General features: G+C 36.4%; 1 protein-coding gene across 2 annotated transcripts; it reads left to right on the top strand.

Moving 5' to 3' along the window:
* Nucleotides 1-8189: 8189 nt before the first annotated feature.
* LOC103971328 (protein STRUBBELIG-RECEPTOR FAMILY 6) lies at nt 8190-18843 on the top strand. 2 transcript variants are annotated; one of them, XM_009385322.3, is made up of 16 exons: nt 8190-8645; nt 9371-9503; nt 9593-9664; nt 9736-9807; nt 9886-9957; nt 10029-10100; nt 10481-10552; nt 10629-10694; nt 10777-10842; nt 10936-11234; nt 13076-13356; nt 14161-14432; nt 15773-15908; nt 17796-17932; nt 18204-18360; nt 18524-18843. In XM_009385322.3, exons 1-16 carry the CDS (start codon nt 8540-8542, stop codon nt 18671-18673), a joined length of 2163 nt encoding a protein of 720 aa, XP_009383597.2. In that variant the 5' UTR covers nt 8190-8539; the 3' UTR covers nt 18674-18843. The 2 variants fall into 2 exon arrangements, with proteins under 2 accessions (XP_009383597.2, XP_065028804.1); XM_065172732.1 differs by lacking the exon at nt 18524-18843 and having other exon boundaries at nt 8486-8645; nt 18132-18268.
* The last annotated feature ends 914 nt before the right edge of the window (nt 18844-19757 follow it).

A 19757-nucleotide genomic window follows, 5' to 3' on the forward strand; every position in this document is an offset into this window, starting at 1 on the left:
TAGCACATATGCTTCTTTTGAGATAGCAACTTTTCGCTTCTCTTTAGACTACAAGCTAGCAATTTTTACGATATACAAGTTTCGCAATATACAAGCTAGCAAAAACTTCGAAAGCAAATGCAAGATAACTTTCTTATGTAGGCTCATGATTATTGCTTCCTATTGTAATGTGCAGGTTGCAAGTCTTGCTTCTTGAGATATTCAAGATAGTGATTTTCAAGAAGACAATTTTTGCTTCTTGAAATAAGCAAGTTAGCAATCAAGTTTTTGCATCTTCTTGACTTGTGCAAGCTAGCTATCTCCCCCTTTGTCATTGTCAAAAAGAAAGGAAGAATACAGTTTTGTAGTTCTTTTTTTTCTTTTACAACGATTTCAAAATCATGACAAAGGATGAATAATCAAGTTATGAATGTCAAGACAATTTTTCATCATGAATATTTTATCATTGCATTATCATAAGTTGAAGTATTACATGCATAATATCATATCATCATTCATAATTACATTAATGTTTCAATATAGCAATTTCTTCTCAAAATGTGTAACTTAGCACTCATCATGATTTATATCATATGCAATACATCACATCATAATTAGAAAGCACAAGTATTGCATGCATAATTGCAAATCATAAATGTTTCATATCATGATGGTATCAATTTTGTCAAATTATATCCTACCATGATTAATAACTCCTCATTTGTATTTCATGCATTATTTCATTTCATCTCATAAGGAATATCAAGAAAAGTTATTGGATGAGGAGATAAATATTTTATGAATACACGGAATTGTATAAAAATCATATCATAAGTGTTTCGTGTATTCATATTATCACATGAAGCATATTATCATTTTTGAGATTCATAACATGAATAACGTTATTACTATTTCATCAAAATCAATTTCGAGATTCACACAATATCATGAAATCATTAATCTCGATAAGATGCGAAAAGCATTTTCTTTTTAAGTGATTCTTTTAACGCATCATAAAAAAAAACTCATTCATAATTCAAGTGATTTACAAGATATCATAAATGAATTTATCACTTGTATTTCATCAAAATCGAGAACTCTAGAGATAGAAAATGATTGAAGCATTTAACATGATTGATGCATGATTCATATTTAAAGTGTATCTTATGTCGTAAATATGAATCAAGCATTTGTCAAATCTGAAATCATCCTCAAAATTACATTCAATAAATTCATGTATGACAAACATAGATTTATTGAAAAATCAATAAGATAGAGGATTACATTTCAAGTGTTCATCAATTGTAGCATTTCATCATATAGTAAGATATCAATGCGTAAAACTGTGAAGCAAGATTTTGTTTGATATCTTGATACAGGGCATGATGTACACATTTCGAATATTTTGGCAAGTGTAGCATTGCATCACATGGTAAGATATCAGCTCGTATGATGCAAATTTTTGTTTGATATCTTGATACAGGGCATATAGCAATGATAGCAATCATATATTTCTTGGTGATGCAAGCATGGGATAATCATAGCATAGTGTTTATAGCATCAATTCATATATTTCTCCCCTTTTTTAAGTGTTTCATCTTAAGTGATCGATTTCATGTTAGCATGCCTTTTCATTTATGTCAAATGAAAACATGCATCAACGTTTAGGATCGTAAAATGAATTTCATCATAAAACCATCAATCACAAAAATCATCATGTATATCTCATGCATGAAATTGTCAATTGAAATATTTAATTTCATCATTATGCATTTCTTCAAATCAAACATGATCTTTAATCAAAATCGAGAAATAACAATGAAAATCAACGTAATGCACATTATTACTTCTTAACCATGATTTCATATTTTCAATCAAGATCATTTTATTTGTTTTTCATAAAATATGCAATATTATCATTTTCGAAATTACTTAGTATGATCATAATAATTTTTTAACATGTAATTTTTAAGAAAATTAGTTCTAAACTAAAAGAGAAAAATATATCATGAAAGCATCAAGTAATTTCAAAATAAATTAGGGGGATTTCGATTACCTCATCATTGTGGGCTGTTAAGGCGTAGTTTGCCGCCTTGCTTTTGTTGACTTTCTCTTCTTCGGAGGAGCTCGATTCATCCCAATTTTTGTTCTTCTTCTTGCGTTTAAAGCAAGTAGTTTGATTCTTTTTGCTTTTTAATTTTCGTTTCATTTGTAGTTTAAGTTCACCATCACTTGAGCTTATGCTCGAGTGGTCTTCAAATGTTCTATGTCCCAAATCCTTCCTGTTCTTTGGAAGGTTGTTTTGTTCATCATTATCCTCATCACTTGAGTCACCGCTCAAGTGGCATTCATTTGTCCAGAGTTCCAAATCCTTCCTGTTCTTTGGAAGGTGGTTCTCAAGTTCTTCACGTGCATTGCACGTCATTTCATATGTGATCAATGAACCAATTAGTTCTTCAAGTGGAAATTGGTTCAGGTTTTTTGATTCTTGAATAGCAGTTACTTTTGAATCCCAAGTTTTAGAAAGTGAGCGCAAAACTTTGTTAACGAGTTCAAAATTCGAAAAGCTTTTACCAAGTGATTTTAAACCATTGACGACATCCGTAAAACGGGTGTACATGTCAACAACGGTTTCGCTTGGTTTCATATGAAAAAGCTCGAAATCATGCAGTAAAATATTAACTTTCGAGTCTTTGACTCTACTAGTTCCCTCGTGCGTGATTTCAAGAGCACGCCAAATATCGAAAGCCGTTTCGCACAAAGAAACCCGATTGAACTCATTTTTGTCCAAAGCGCAAAATAAGGCATTCATAGCCTTTGCGTTTAAAGAAAAATACTTCTTCTCCAAATCCGACCATTCGTTCATCGGTTTGGAGGGAAGTTGAAAACCGTTTTCAACAATATTCCATAAATCCAGATTCAGAGAAATCAAGAAAACTCTCATTCGAGTTTTCCAATAAGTGTAGTCCAATCCGTTAAAGAACGGTGGACGAATAACCGATAAGCCCTCTTGAAGAGCCATTTCTCTCGGGTGTAAATCCGAAATGAGAAATACCCCGCTCTGATACCAATTGTTAGGATCGAGAGCACTAAGAGGGGGGGGTGAATTAGTGCAGCGGAAATTTTACAGCGATTAAAACCGAAAGCTGCGTTCGTTCGATAGAAACTATTATGATGCAAAAGCTGATTCACAGTTTGTATCTAAGTGCAGTTTGCGTCTAAGCGCAGATTGCGTCTAAGCGCAGATTGCGTCTAAGCGCAGTTTGCGTCTAAACACAGTTTGCGTCTAAGCGCAGTTTTGCGTCTAAGCGCAGTTTGCGTCTAAACACAGTTTGCGTCTAAGCGCAGTTTTGCGTCTAAGCGCAGATTGCGTCTAAACGCAGATTTACGTCTAAGCTCAGATTGCGTTTAAGCGCAGTTTGCGTCTGAGCGCAGTTTACGTCTAAGATCAGATTGCGTCTGAGCGCAGTGCAGTTTGCGTCTAAACGCAGTTTTACGTCTAAACACAGTTTTACGTCTAAACGTAGTTTTACGTCTAAACGCAGTTTACGTCTAAACGCAGTTTTACGTCTAAACGTAGTTTTACGTCTAAACGCAGTTTACGTCTAAACGCAGTTTTACGTCTAAACGTAGTTTTACGTTCAAAAGTAGTTTACGTCTAAAACACAGTTTTACGTCTAAGCAGAATCAAGACGTAAACGTAAACTGCAAAGAAACTTGTTCGCAGAAATCAGTTTGCAGTTATAAACAGAATCAAGACGTAAACGTAAACTGCAAAGAAACTCGTTCGCAGAAATCAGTTTGCAGTTATAAACAAAATCAAGACGTAAACGTAAACTACACAGAACCTTGTTCGTAAAAGCGCAGAAGACAGTTTGCAGTTGTAAATGAAATCAAGACGTAAACGTAAACTGCACAGAACCTTGTTCGTAAAAGCGCAGAAGACAGTTTGCAGTTGTAAATGAAATCAAGACGTAAACGTAAACTGCACAGAATTCGTTCGTAAAAGCGCAGAGAGCAGAGGCTAAGTAGGAGGTTTGCAGTAATGATAAAGTGCTCAAAATAAACGCAAACCAGAGATTTAGAGTGGTTCGGTCAGTCTTGACCTACTCCACTTTTGGCTTCCTCCACCGATGAGGTCACCGACGTCAACTAGAAGCCTTCCTTCAATAGGCGAAGGCCAACTACCCTCTTACAGATTCACTCCTTTTGATGGGCTTAGGAGACAACCCTTACAAATGTTTTCTCTCCTCACTTTACAACTCAAACTTGAAGAACAGAAGGAGGAGGAAAACTAGCAGTTTTGAGCTCTAAGAACCACTGAAAAGATCAAGATTTCAGCTTGAGTTCTTCTTCTCTCAGTGCTGAATGGGTGGGGTATTTATAGGCCCCAACCCAATTCAAATTTGGAGCTCAAAACGATCAAATCCCGGAATTCCGGGATCAGGCGGTTGCACCTCCTGACTGGAGAGGTTGCACCGCCTGGCAGAGCTCGAAGACCGAGCTCAGGCGGTGCCACCTCTCTGCCAGGGAGGTTGCACCGCCCAGTCTTGCTCGAAGACTGAGCCCCAGGCGGTGCCACCTCCTGGCTGGGGCGGTTGCACCTCCCAGTCTCGCTGGGAGACATAGCTTGGGCGGTGCTACCTCTTGGCTGGGGCGGTGCCACCTCTTTCACTATTTCAGCTCACTTGGTTTGGCTCCAAACTTGGCCCAAACCAGTCCGAACTTGGGCCTAATTGACCCCTACTTGGGTTATAGGATTAACACCTAATCCTAACCCTAATTAATGTGCTAACTATGATTTTAAAGACATTTTCTAAGCTATTACAAAGTCCGCAAGTCAAGACTTCTTCTGGCGAGCTTCCGGCAAACTTCCGGCGGTCTTCCGATGAACTCTCGGAAACCATTCTGCGGACTCCCGGCAAGCTCCTAGACTTCATGATTTGTTCTTAGCGAGTTCCAACGAGCTTCTTCGGCAAGCTCCGATCTTTCTCGGCGAGCTCCGCGAACTCCCAACGAACCTTCGGACTTCCGTCGAACTCTCGAACTCGCAACAAATCCATCGCGCTTGACTCCGATACTTTGTTTCGCTTTATGTCTTCATCGTTATCATAGTTAATCCTGCACAATTAAAACAAAACTTCGATCGAGACAATTAATCCTAAGCAATTAACCAAGTTGTCCGACATGTCATTGGTCCCTCGACGCTTCGTCCGATTCTTCGGCGCATCGTCCTTTCCTGCAGCCTATTGCCCAATCGGCCTGTTGACTCCGCAACTCCGATATCCTTGGCACAATACCCGCTCTTCTTGGCCCGATGCCCGAGTCCACGGCCCGAAGCCTTCTGTCGATACGTCGACCGATCCACTGGCCCGACGTCCAATCTTCTGACATGTTCCTCCGGCACAACATGATGTTCCTGCTTTAATTGTCTCATCCTGATCAAAGCATCCTGCGTCACTCAAAACGCAGATTAAATCATAAACATATATCAAGTAGTTTCATCATCAAAATACGAGATTCAACACTGCGGAAACAATCCGAGAAGTCGAGGAGCTTGCCAAAGAAGCTCGTCGGAACTCGCCAAGAGGACCGTCGTAAGTCCAAGAGTTTGCCGGGAGTCCGCCGGAGTATCGCCGAGGATTCGTCGGATGTTCGTCGGAAGTTCGCTGGAAGCTCGCCGGAAGAAGCAATTGATGCACCGGAACACGATCTGCAGTATTAATATCTTAATTATCGTAGTTAGCAATCTGCAGTATTGATATCTTAATTATCGTAGTTAGCATGTAGATTAAGTTAGGATTGGGAGGTGATCCCATTAACTTAATCTGAAGCCAACTAGGCCCTTGGCAGACCCAAATTAGGCCGAATGGATCAGCCCATTCAGACCCAGAATTCCTAGCCAGTGGTAGCACCGCCAGAGCCGGCGGTGGCACCGCCCAAGAGACTCGGTCTCTCAGGAGTTTTGGGCGGTAGTACCGCCCTTGTCAGGTGACGATACCACCCCTGTCAAGCGGTGGTACCGCCTGAGCTCGATCTCCGAGCGATGTCAGGCGGTAGTACCGCCCAGATTGAGCGGTAGTACTTCTCAGTGACAGATGACAGACAGTAGTACCGCCCAATTATGGCGGTGGTACCGCCAAGACCCTAGAAATCTTAGAATGAACACTTTTGAGCTCCGAATTCAAATTGATTGGGGCCTATATAAACCCCATCCGTTCCTGCATGAAAGGGCACCGAAAACTTGCTTTTATTCTGAGTATTTGAGAGCTTAAAAGTATTGTAAAAGGCTAGAGTTCCTCTCCCTTTTTTATTTCTAAGTCTTGATCATTCAAGAGAGGAGTGAAAACTTATAAGGGTTGTCTCTAAGTCCGTCAAAAGGAGAAAAACTGTAAAAGAGTGGTTGACCTTCGCCCGTTGAAGGAAGGCCTCTAGTGGACATCGATGGCCTCATCGGAGGAGGAAGCTAAAAGTGGATGTACGTCAAGATTGACCAAACCACTTTAAATCTCGATTTGCATTTACATTATGCTCTTTATCTTAACTGCAAACTACCTCTATGGCTTTATATCAACTATAGTTACGTTTGTTCTCTTTATATCAACTATACTTCCGTATACGTTCAGATGAACATTTCTTACATGTGTTGGTAATTAATATTGCTACTACTACAACACTATTTTAACGATTCTAATTTATTGTAAGACCAGTTTATTATAATGTGTTTGTGAGTTCAGCAGCTGCATAAAATGGACCGAAGGAAAGATTTGGAGTGATTAAATGCCTCCAAGAAATCAACAACTCTTCCTAATTGCTTGAAGTACAACTATAAACTAATGCGGTATGGAGACTTGTTCAAGCTGTTCTTGATCAATTTCTTCTTCTTATTTATACTGGTTTTTTTGTTCTCAAAACGACTATTTGATTGAGGAGGTTCCAAATACAATCACAGTTGCATGTTGGAGAGTGTTTTTTTTTTTTTAATTATTGTTAGACTGGGGAGATTTATAATGAATGGATTTGTACACACACACACACACACACACATATATATATATATATATATATATATATATATATATATATATATATATATATATATATATATATATATATTAAAATTTTTAAAATATCATATTTTTCATTATAAATTTTAATACAATATGTATATTCCTTTTTTAAATAATATTCTCGACACATGTCATTATCATAAACATCCATGTAGAACATCTTTTGGAACTACTTTTAGTTAAATAATACGCATAAAATATCTAAAATATTGTTAATATTTTTAACATCATAATATAATTTTTAAAATAATTATATATATTATAAAATTAATAATTTACTTATCATAACTAACATAATTGCATGTAAATAAGTTTTTTAGATTCTTAGTGTTGAAAATGATCAATTATTATTAGGTTTGACTCATTTTTACATTACTTTACAATTGAATCTTCGAGGTGGTATGTTGTTTTTGAAGAATTCTTCACAACCCTAACATCACTCATAAGACTAGTGCTCTAGTTTAAGAACATACTGAGAAAATCATTTCGATACTCAAGTTAATAAGATATTTTTATATGATATAAAAAAAGAGTTTAACATATGAAATCATAAGGTCTCCTATTTACAAAGAAGGAACAAGTGAATAAAAATATTATAAATAATATTCTTTATATCGTATTCCCGATGGATAGATATGATCGATTGAATTCTATATATCGAATCTCCGATCGATTGAGAATGTTGATTATATTAAAAATGATTATATATATGTTGAACTTAAAATTTAAGAGACGAATATAAAAATCCCTTATTTGGGGGTAATATATATATATATATATATGTAATATTATAAAATAAAAACATTAGTTGCTTGCCGGAAGAGAAATGAAATGAAAGAGTAGTGGGAGGAGACCAATTGGCCTTCAATTATGCAACAGCTCATGATGGATTCTCTTAGTCATGCTATCTTGCAAGACATGTCATCGATGTCTTCCTAAATATTCTAATCTCATAACTATCTTATTAATCTTTTGACGCATTCTTAGCTTTTAAGTCAATCATATGATAATTCGGATCAGATTAATCAGCATCAAGATTATCACCGTCGGAATCCGACGGTGCCGATCCGCCCACCGACATGAGTCCGGTCACCGGACGGTGCCCATCTCTGTCGCTTTCTGTCTCCGTTCTCTTGGTTGGTTCTACAGCAGCGGCAGCAAAAAGCCCTCTTCTCTCAGCTCACAGTAACAGGACAGTAATCATTTCTTACCGTGATCGAGCATCTACTACCCGCCCCGATCATCGAGATCGGAATGTGATGATTGTCCTCTTTATCTTCTATAAATTCTTGGCTTTTGGATTCTTCTCCCTCGTCGTGCCAGCTTGCTTCCCTTCCTTCCTCTTTTCGGTGAATAATAATATATAGCAGAAATAGTCGAATTATTGGCATTATTATTGTTGTATAGTGTAGCCACAGCAGAGAGTCGAGGGGAGGGGGGGGAGAGAGGGGCTTGTCTGTTCCTGTAATCCTTGGTGCCGAGTGGGGAGAATGGCGAAGGCGAGAGGGAGAGAGACGCTGGCGATTGGGGTTCTCTTCGCCTGCATTTTGGTCGGCAATCCGGGAGGTGTCGGTGGCGCCACGGACCAGAATGACGGTGAGTGGTTTCAGATCCTCAGCAGCTTTTTCCTTTCTTTTTCTTGAAAGAAAAAGGGAGCTTCTTTTCTTCTCCTTTTCTTTTGGGTGGAATCTTTTTCGAGTCGGACTTAAGGTTAGATTTGAATGGAAAGATAGAGAGGATCGCCGCATTAACATGTTGATGCTGAATCTTGGTTCTTTTTTTATGTGGGCATTGTCTAAAAGGCGAAAATTCGTGTTCTTGATCCTTGTTCTTGCCTTCTTTGCTGGATTTTGGGATCAAAGATTTGGGTACCTTTTGGTTTATGGTGGGTGGTAAACGCTGGAACTATTTATGTAGATTTTGGTTGGATTTGAAGGAAGATCTAACCTTTGACGGAAAAAAGAGAGAAGATACGTTTCCAAACAAGGGGAGATGCCTTGATTTCTTGTTTGTGGGTTTAGGAGACAGAAGAGTGCTTCTACTTTTCAGGCGAATTTTACCCTTTGCTAGATGTTCCTGGTGTTTTGGCCTGCAACCCTGAGAAATGTAAATGAAAACCGTCCCGATTGCAACTGCATCACTCTCTTTTAAATAAAAGTTGCAATGAGCTAATTGAAATTGCCAATACTTCTGCTTCAATTTTTTTTTGCTCTTATCTTGAAAGCATTGGTTCCTACTGTATGTAATGAAGGGCATAGTCTGAGATTCACGATTTGCTAAGTTGAGTACTAAATTTTTTTGTTGTAATGTTCCATTTGCAGTTTCAACTCTCAATGTCCTGTTTACGAGCCTGAATTCACCATCTCAGCTAACCGGCTGGATTGCAAATGGTGGTGATCCCTGTGGGCAATCATGGCTGGGTGTTACATGCACTGGATCGGCCATTACAACTATGTGAGGTTTCATCAAAGTGGAATTGATGTTTGGAGATGTTGCTAATCCCTACTTTATCTGATACATGTTTCCCTTTTGGACTATATCAGCAAATTATCTGGGTTGGGACTCTCTGGAACACTAGGCTATAATTTGCAAACCATGACTTCACTGGCAGAACTGTGAGTTGGATAACTCTTCACTGTGTATATGTATTTAGAATTTGGAATTTAATTTCTTGATATTGACACAGTGACATGAGCAATAATAATATTGGAAGCGGAGGCCAGTTACCTTATAATCTTCCTCCAAACCTCCAGAGCCTGTAAGTTACCGTGAATGTGGATAGCATCAACTGTTTTCTTGGTTTCTTGTGACTATTTTATAAGGATAACATGTGCAGAAACCTTGGCGGTAACCAATTTTCTGGAAATATACCTTATTCAATCTCCCTGATGGTGACACTTAAATATCTGTAAGTGGCTTTGTAATTCCATTACTGATTATTAGATGCTTTCAAACTAAACCAATTTCTGATTGATGTAGAAATCTTGCTCATAATCAGCTACAAGGAAATCTGACCGAAATGTTTGGAGGCCTTACTAATCTCACAATAATGTAAGTACAACTTGTACTTTCTTGGCCTTGTTTTACTCATTGTTTCATAAAAAACACCTGTCCAATCATCAACCTTTCGGTTTGCCAGAATTTTTTTTTTCTGGAACACCTATTTCTGAATATTAAAGCTTGCATTTGGTGTACCATGTCACATTCTTAAATTCAGTTGCAGAGCTTGGGCTAAATTTCATGTTCTGGAAAATTATTGAAAATGGTGAATGATAATTTCTAGAAGGTTCATTGTTTTTGCCAATTTGTTCATTTCACCAGCAGATATTCCTGCTAGAAACTGATAGGCGATTGATGTTGCACTGATGTTTCCTTTGATGACATTATCCAAGTGAATATCTAAGTTAAAGATTAAGTTCTTCTTACTGCAGGGACCTGTCCTTCAATCAACTGACTGGTGATCTTCCGCAGAGCTTCAGCAACCTATCAAGTTTGACAACCTTGTATGTTGAATATATTTATTTCTAACATGTTTTCATAAAAAAGGTACTCATGTTAACATCCATTTACATTATGCAGATATTTGGAGAACAACCAATTTACTGGCCACATAGACATCCTTGCCAATCTTCCCCTACAAGATTTGTAAGTTTGTATACACAGAAATGTCCCTGTATAATAGAAATAGTTTGCATATTGTACACTTTTTACACATTCTTGCTTTTAGGAATGTGGCAAATAACCGCTTTACAGGATGGATTCCTGATCAGTTGAAAAAGATTAATAATCTTCGGTGAGTACTCATTGTTTTGTTGGCATAAATGATGACCTAATAACCATGTAAATTTCCATATAAAAGCCTCATGTACTTATCTTATATTTGTAGTACTGATGGTAACTCATGGAGCTCAACACCAGCACCTCCACCACCACCTTATAGGCCTCCTCCACCAGGTCGAAAAAGCAACCCAGGCCAACATTCTGGTGGAAGTAACAAATCATCTGGTGGCGGAAATAACTCTGGTATAGGTGCTGGGGTTATAGCGGGAATCGTCATATCTGTTTTGGTCGTAGGAGGAATACTTGCATTTTTCTTGATGAGGAGGAAATCACAAAAGCATTCAAAGGAAGAAATTTTTGAAAAAGATCCGCCTTTTGCCCCTCTTGCTTCCAATGATGCTAAAGGTAATTGGACTCGTATAAATGTATTTTCTTTGGATTATTTTATTTTATTTTATTTATTATACACATGAAGCATGTGATCTGCCAGCCTCTCTTCAATCAACTGCTGCCTTTAATTTGCATTTCCCACTTGAGGGCATGAGATCTGCTGTCCCATGCCATCCACTTCATCATTGGCATCCATTTCTTGCTTCAGTTTAGCTGCATCAACCAACTAAGAGAGAATTTTTGGCAGATCTCATGCAACCACTTGCAACAAGGGATGTGAGGGAGCATTTTTTTTTTTTTCAAATGTTGAACAAAGGACATTTTGGATTAATTTCTGACTCTATAATACCAATATGTTGCACAGATCGAAGTATTCCTATGTGTAATGTTGTATCATGACTTGGGATTGGACCAAATAGTTGCCTACTTATTCTGAGTGAATGTATCTTCACGCACTTTTAACGAAGTATTAACATGTACAAACTTATTAACTTCTCTGAACATACAAGGCCCGAAAGTTCTTTAGCTGAATGACCACTCAGCTGGGCCTTATAATTTATTAGAGACCTGTAACAGATATTTATCTGATGTATTTTTTTAATTTCATTTTTTAGATTTATGTTTTAATGACTAAAAACTCTACTTTTGAACAAGAATAATAATTTTAAAGCTATATAGCTTCGGTTTTTTTCCTTTTATTTGAGGTGTAATGTTTATGGTTTGTTGCATGCCATTCTTGATTAGTCATGTTTGTAGTGCTTTAACTTTTTTGTTGATGAAATTAAAACTCATCTATTGTTAGGCTACACCAATTGATTTAGATGGTTGATTTCTAGTTGTGTAAAGTTCTATTGCATAAGTTAGCCACTGATATAAAGCATCGGATTCCCTTTACATGTTGGTTAAATCTATAGAAAGCATTTGATAACACACATTTGGAACCTGTCAATGTTATATAACATTATAACCTCCAAAAGATAAATTGCCAACTAGATCTTTCTTTTTCACTTCATCGGAGCACGTTCTTTTTCAAAGTTCATCAATCCTTTTAATAGCTGGTAAAAAGCAAAGGCTGCTAAGTACAAGTAACGAGGTAGCCACTTTTCTTTTCACATAAACTCCTAACATGCATATAACTCAGGTAACTATCATGAGGTCGCCTGATCTGGAAGCATGATGAAATCATTCATAAATGCCTTTCATCCCATTTGACTTACTAAAGAAGGTAGAATTGAAATATAAAGGTGCAGAGGCACCAATACTCCAAGAACTTTATGTGATGGCATTGGGCACCATTTATTTAGGCCCTATGCAATTAAGGCTGCTGACCTGGTACAAGCGACCATTCATCAGGACTATTTGCTTGTCTCACTGTATCAGAAACTGGCTGGTTTTTTGGGAGAAATGTTGACTTAAGAGGTTCCCTATTAGAATTACTTGTATTGGCAAAATGTGCAGTTTGAAAGAACATCAATGCATTTTGGTTAAACGTTTGATGAAAGCTTTTCTTACTTGTTGTCTATTAGGATTCATATCAAGACTTTTGGACCATAAAATTTGATGAGTTGGACAAGTGTTGTAAACATGTTGTAGGTTAAATTCTTAAATAGATAACTCATGACAAATATCTAATCATAGTAGACTCAGTGACATTCAAAACATCATAAGCTGATTTCAGTCTTTGGCTTTTCATTTGTGCCTGTTGGTCTTTAGTTTTAGATTTGTACCAGACAAATTTTAAGATACTTTCCATGTGAAATGAACATTAGCTATTCTTTTCACTGTTATTAGGTAATTAGATTTCTGGTTCATACTATGTATTATTTTTTTGCTTATTGTTGAACAATCTTTTATAGAGATGAAGACAATCCAGGCATCCTCTACATCTCATACAGCAATATTGCCACCACCTGCTCCTATAAGCCTTAAACCTCCACCTATCGAGAGGCATAAATCATTTGACGAAGATGATTTCTCAAACAAGCCTATTGTGAAGAAGGCTAACACAACACCAATAAAGGCAGCTGTTTATTCAGTAGCAGATTTGCAGATTGCCACAGATAGCTTCAGCATAGATAATCTTGTAGGTGAAGGCTCTTTTGGTCGTGTTTACAAGGCACAATTTAGTGATGGAAAGGTAATATTTACTTCAAATGAGAGTGTTTCTATCCTTACATTGATCTTGATTCATTTTTATCTTTTCTTTCTCAACTAAGCATCTCTGTTATTTAGGTTTGAATAGCATATTTCATGTGAGGTGTCTGTTTCTCTTGGAAAAGGAGACTAACTTGGGAGATGAAACATTGGAGATATTTTATCATTAAAAATGAATCATATTAATGGGGAGTATTTGTTGTCACTAGAAGCAGCATCAAGTTCTGCAGGATGGCTGCAAAACTGATGGAACAACCATGCCAACTATATTGACAAATCAAAACCAAGTAGCATAAATTTCAAAAATAATTTTCTAAAAACACAAACAACCAACTATTTCTTTCACTTTCTAGCAGGTTCATCATCAATAATAAATAGAGATGGCATGTCTAATAATAGCTCATGAATTTTCATATTAGTAAGTTAATGCACTTCTATAACGACAGTAGAGCTCATGAATCATCATGCACAAGAAAGCACTTTAATTTTTCTACTGCAGTAGTAGTGGTTGTCATGTTCTTGTAAAATACTCGCTTACCTAGTTACAAGCTTCTATTGAGTTTCCATAGTAATATCCTTTCTTTTTTTCAATATGTTCATGAGACAAATTTTCTCGACGATGTAACTGAAAATTAGTTCTTGGAGATATTACTGCCCCTTATGTCCATAAATAAACATGTACTTCACAACACTCTCTTCATTAATGTTTTCTGCTCTTTGAAATTCTGTATAATAGTAGCTTCTTTCAGGAATTTAGGAACTGAAGATAAATACTATTTGTCTGTAGATTATGGCTGTGAAGAAGATAAATTCTTCAGCTCTGCCCAATCAATTACCAGATTGCTTCATTGAACTGGTTTCAAATATCTCACGTCTGCATCACCCAAATTTGTGTGAACTGGTAGGTTATTGTTCTGAACATGGGCAGCATCTACTGGTATATGAATTTTACAAGAATGGCTCGCTGCATGATCTGCTTCACCTCTCAGATGAATACAGCAAGTCATTGAGCTGGAATGCTCGTGTCAAAATAGCCCTTGGCACAGCACGAGCATTAGAGTAAGTGAAAATATGTTCTTCTTTTTTTGTCTTTTTGTTAAACCTGATTTTTTTTGTTTCTGTGGTTGACAAAATCATATATGCCATTTGATCAAGAAATTACTTCTAATCTTGCTTCAGGCTGGCTAGAAATATTCTCTGAGAATTTTCTTGTGTTGACACAGATGTCTTCCATCAACAAAATCAATGATCTCATTTCTCATCATTAGACTTAGAGAATCATTATTCTGACTCACAATCTTTACAGTATTGCATTTGTCTCTTGTATGGTGTTTTTGGCCTTCCTGAACTATTCAAGTACATGTTTGGACCATCTTCTCCGTGCAAATTTTTTAGGACTTAACATTGCCTTACATGATCAACCCATGAATCTTGTTCAAAGCTAGTAATGTCTTGTGGAGAAATTCAGCCATAAAATTGGACAAGTTTGCTGGTTCTACAGAAACTGTCTTATTGCAGAAGATTTCAATGGCTATGACAAACTTAATGGTTGACAGTCATTTTTTCATCTTAAAGAATGTCAAATTTCTCACAACCAGATAATAGTTTAATTGAGTACTCAGATTGAAGTATGTTATGTTAAGTTGAGGATTTGAATTGGTAGCATTAGTTATACATTTCTGCTGCTCTCTCGTACCCATTAGCAGTATTATGTTAAACGTCTTATCCTTTTTGCAACGAGGTTCTTCTATCTCACCTTTTTTTTTAAACCAACGAATAAACTATTTCTTTCAAGCAAAGTTTGAAATATCGTACCGTACCGACGTTTCGATAGTCGCTTGGTATGGTACAATACTGTATATCGAGCGGTATACCATTTGGTATACCGCTCGGTATATATATATATATATATATATATATATATATATATATATATATATATACCGTCCGGTAATGGGTGGTCCGTGTACCAGTCAACTGACAGACCGGTACATACCGCTCAGTACGGGCGGTATTATTCGAAACTGTATACCTTGCTTTCAAGTATAACAGGCATGAATGACCGACTTGATACACAAACTTGAGGTTGGGTGATTGAGTCCTAAATGCCTTGATACACAAACTTGTCAGTGACCTTTCACATCATATATGAAAATTGTCATAGTTACCAAAACCCCATTTAGGTATCAAATGATATGATTCCTAGTGAACAAATATATTATTTGCAATAAACCGAATAGTAATGTATTATGCAAAAACTCATGAATATTACAAACTATATATACTAATTCATGAATATTATCTACGAGTTGTAAAAGATGTATTGGTATTTCATATAGTTGAGGTATCTGTTCCCCTTTTTACTTCAAATCAATCATGTTGTTAAATGTTACTTGCAGGTATCTGCATGAAGTTTGCTCACCGTCTCTTGTCCACAAGAATTTTAAGTCATCCAATATATTGTTAGACATGGAGCTCAACCCACACCTTTCAGATTGTGGGTTCGAGAGCCTTGTTCCTGATGCAGAATTTCAGGTAAAGCTCTATGTCATATATGTCTACTTTGAATTAGTTTTTCTACAAGGTTTTAGCAGTAAATATATGTCGTTGATAATAACATTATATCTTTAGAATTATCTGCATTTTACCAGAGAAACATTTAGCAATTTCCTGAGGAAAAATCAGTTTCTTGTATTCTATGGTCACTTAAGCTAATCTCTGTTATTTGCCATTGTTATTTCATTCACAATATCAATTAAACAAAACTGTATACTATGTGACATTTAAGTCCTGCTTTATAGGAGGATGTGAATGAAGTGAAAGAATATGGAAAAGGAGGGGAGAAATTCAGTATATTAAGCAAGTTACTTAAGAATGAAGATGAATAACTGATGGATACTGATCCTTTTGACTTCTCAAGTTTCAGAGGTATGTCAGAAAGTTAGTTTCCCTCTGACAGTGGGGATTCAGAGAATCGTATAGCATGTAACTGGCTAACTTGCAGGAACAGATACTAAGCTTAAAATTGTGGCAGCATGTGTTGGTGCTGTATTGGATATGATTAATGGAGAGACTGACTAAGCTGTTGATGACATAGGATCCATTGGTTAAGAAGCTTAATTGCAGCACTAGCCATATAGGTTTAAGTTCAGGTGGATAACTTGGGTGTTAAAAGAAGAATGTGAGGCTAACAGCTATATGGACTTATTATATCTGACTGATGGAAGAAAGCATAGATCACAGATATGAGATGATAGTTGTGATGTTATTTTATGCATATGATTAGGGAGCTAGAGTTTGAAAGCTGTGTAGATGATGTCAAACAAGGGCTGAACCTGTTGTCCATTTAATAGGTCCGGTCTTATGGTATGTTATAGCCATGAGTAAGTGCTGATGAAGTTTTTTGTTTCTCATCTTTTTGCCTCATTCCTGTTCTTCTGGTGACAAGTGTGGTGGGGTCACTGTTCAGATTGAGGATTTCATAAGATCAGTCTTTAGAAGTGAACTTTAAGTAGTTGTAACAACAGTTTGAGATCCATGGCTGAGAAATATTTAACCTTGCCATAAGTCAAACAGCTCAACAAAGTGGATTAGTAGCTAACATTATTTTCTCTAAGATAAACATAGACCAATGCAGGGATCAGCCTAGACAAATTGTACTGAAATTCTAGACCCAAGATTTAATAGGAAAAGATATCAAGAGCTGCTAATGGCTGTGGCTCAATCCATGAAGCACAGTTCAACATGCTTGCATAAGTGTGTAAGACACCGACCCTGACCAGACACCTCTTGACATGTGCCCAACAGTTCAAAGAGATATTAGGATTATATATGTTTGCTTAAATCATGGATCTAAGGCCTTAGTACATGTTGATATTGACAATATATATGTATTTGGACTTTAGGCTTACTCCTTAATTTTGTATTATATATATCTGTTTATGTACATCTGTATGTGTGTCAAATACTTTTGTGAATGGTGCTTCTTATATGAATGGTTGTTATACTTCATTTTAGTTTTATATAAAAACTGCATCCCTGTGCATATCTACACATCATGACCATTGATTGTCTACGCTATACAAATCATAATATTATTATAGCCTATGAATTATGAAATATATATGTATCAATCGCCTCATAAGACTGTCAATGCGGTGCCCTGTCCTTTTGTTACATCTGCCATATCAGCATCTATATTGTGTTGTGTCCATGTCCTGTGTCCATATGCATGTTTAATACAGCTCAAGTGATGGATTCACCTCCTCTAGATGATAATTTTCTAGTTGTTTTGTAGGCGGTAGTACTGATATTTACATAGGATTCTTGCTAGAAGCAGTTATTTTTATCAACATGCTTGGATTAGTCTTTGCCATATAAATTTCCTTAAGATAATTAATTTTCCTTAATTTTTCTCTGAAGGCATCTGAACAGAATATGGCATCTGGATATAGTCCTCCTGAAGTTGCCATGTCTGGCCAGTATACTTTGAAGAGTGATGTCTACAACTTTGGTGTTGTCATGCTAGAACTTTTGACTGGGCGGAAGCCTTTCGACAGGTAACTCTATATTTGCTATAACTTGATTCACAAACAGAATCCAAGCACCAAATTTCTGTGATTCCAAACTTAACCTTGCTCTGCCTTTCAGAGTCAATTGAAAGGCATCTTGCCAGTCTACTTATTCGCATTCAATATACACATTCCTATAAGGATTTTCTTTTCATGCCTTGGGTGATATATTATCCATGTGGCGCAGCTGAAATCAGTTGGTTTTGTTGTTTGATGCTGATGCTGATGCTCTGGTTTGTCGTCGCAAAACTCCTTACAGCTCGAGACCAAGATCTGAGCAGTCATTGGTTCGATGGGCTACACCTCAGCTCCATGACATCGATGCACTAGACAGGATGATCGATCCTGACCTCAAGGGGCTATACCCTGCAAAATCGCTTTCTCGATTCGCTGATGTGATAGCTCTCTGCGTACAGGTAAAACCATGCATCACATACAATACTTTGTTTGATTCATTTTGCCTAGGCAAAACTTGACATATCTGGCATTGTGTACCAAAGCTGCAGTGTAGCTGTTTGCACTCATCTGGATTATGTTTGAACTTTAATTGAGTTCGTTGGATTTTGTTTCTGTTGGCAGCCCGAGCCTGAGTTCCGACCACCCATGTCAGAAGTTGTGCAAGCGCTAGTTCGCCTGGTTCAGAGGGCCAACATGAGCAGCAAGCGAACCGTAGGTGGAGAAGGACCAGAGACTCGGCGAGCCGATGAATCGGATGACTATACTTTCTAGTTGCATGAGATATATCCAGCTTGGTTTTGCAAAATCTTTTGCATGTTTATATACTTATTTCTCAGATATTGTTACACGTTACCTCTGTCTTTGGTTTCGTTGCTATGAAACATATTTTCGACTACAATCCTTACACTGCAATGAAATAAGCCTCTGTATCGCAGACTGAATCATTGTCCTGTCGCATCAGCCATCGGCGAATTCCGCCATGGACAAGGGAGAGTCTAGGGGTGCTTCAATTGGGCATTGGTACTGTTTCCAGGGTTTTAGGAGGAGAGAGGGAGGGTCTGATGGCGGTGGGCTGGCGAATGGGCCTTCAATGCTACCCCCGTCAAACTACTTTATTAAGTTGTTTAATTGAGTTTTAAATCGGCTTATAATAAGTTCTAATTCGGCCCAACTCATACATCCTTTGTAGTGATTACAGCTTATTTTATGATTTTTTTTTAATATGACTAGTCCCCTTTTCTAAAGTTAGGAAATAAGTTTTTCTTTGACTAAGAGAAGTATTTTTATTTAATATTTTTTTAATTATATATATTTGTTTTATTATATATATACTTAATTACTTAAGTCCTTATGATTTATTCGTATCTAAAATAATTTTTATATTTTAAAAAATATAACATGTAGGCTTCTATTTTGAAATCTGAGTTAATAAATATTAAAATCTACTTATCATTAATATAATTTATTTTTTTTAAAGAAAATCACTTCCTCAATAAGATGAACCATAATCTTTTTTAAACTTAAATTATACATATCATTATATTAATAATTTATTATAAATCAACATATCACATAAATAAACTATAACAGAAATAACTTATGTACTATGTTTTTAAAAATATAAAAATTATTTTAGATAAATAAATCATACAGATTTAAATGATGCATGATAAAAATCACATAGACTAAAATAAATTTGAACTCTTTTATAAACTTAAATTATACGTATTATTATATTAATAATTTATTATAAATCAATATATCACGTTAATAAACTATTAATGTTTGTTAACTGTTGAGAGAAACTTATATGTTATATTTTTTAAAATATAAAAATTATTTTAAATACGAGTAA

Source organism: Musa acuminata, chromosome BXJ3-11 (genome assembly GCF_036884655.1).
Source record: "Musa acuminata AAA Group cultivar baxijiao chromosome BXJ3-11, Cavendish_Baxijiao_AAA, whole genome shotgun sequence".
NCBI classification, from domain to species: Eukaryota; Viridiplantae; Streptophyta; class Magnoliopsida; order Zingiberales; family Musaceae; genus Musa; species Musa acuminata.

Excerpts from the sequence above, each read along its gene's own strand:
- LOC103971328 (XM_009385322.3), top strand. The coding sequence starts at position 8,540 with ATGGCGAAGGCGAGAGGGAGAGAGACGCTGGCGATTGGGGTTCTCTTC. Across the intron at positions 9,808-9,885 it reads CCTCCAAACCTCCAGAGCCT|AAACCTTGGCGGTAACCAAT; the intron begins GTAAGTTACCGT and ends TAACATGTGCAG. Across the intron at positions 15,909-17,795 it reads TTCCTGATGCAGAATTTCAG|GCATCTGAACAGAATATGGC; the intron begins GTAAAGCTCTAT and ends TTTTCTCTGAAG.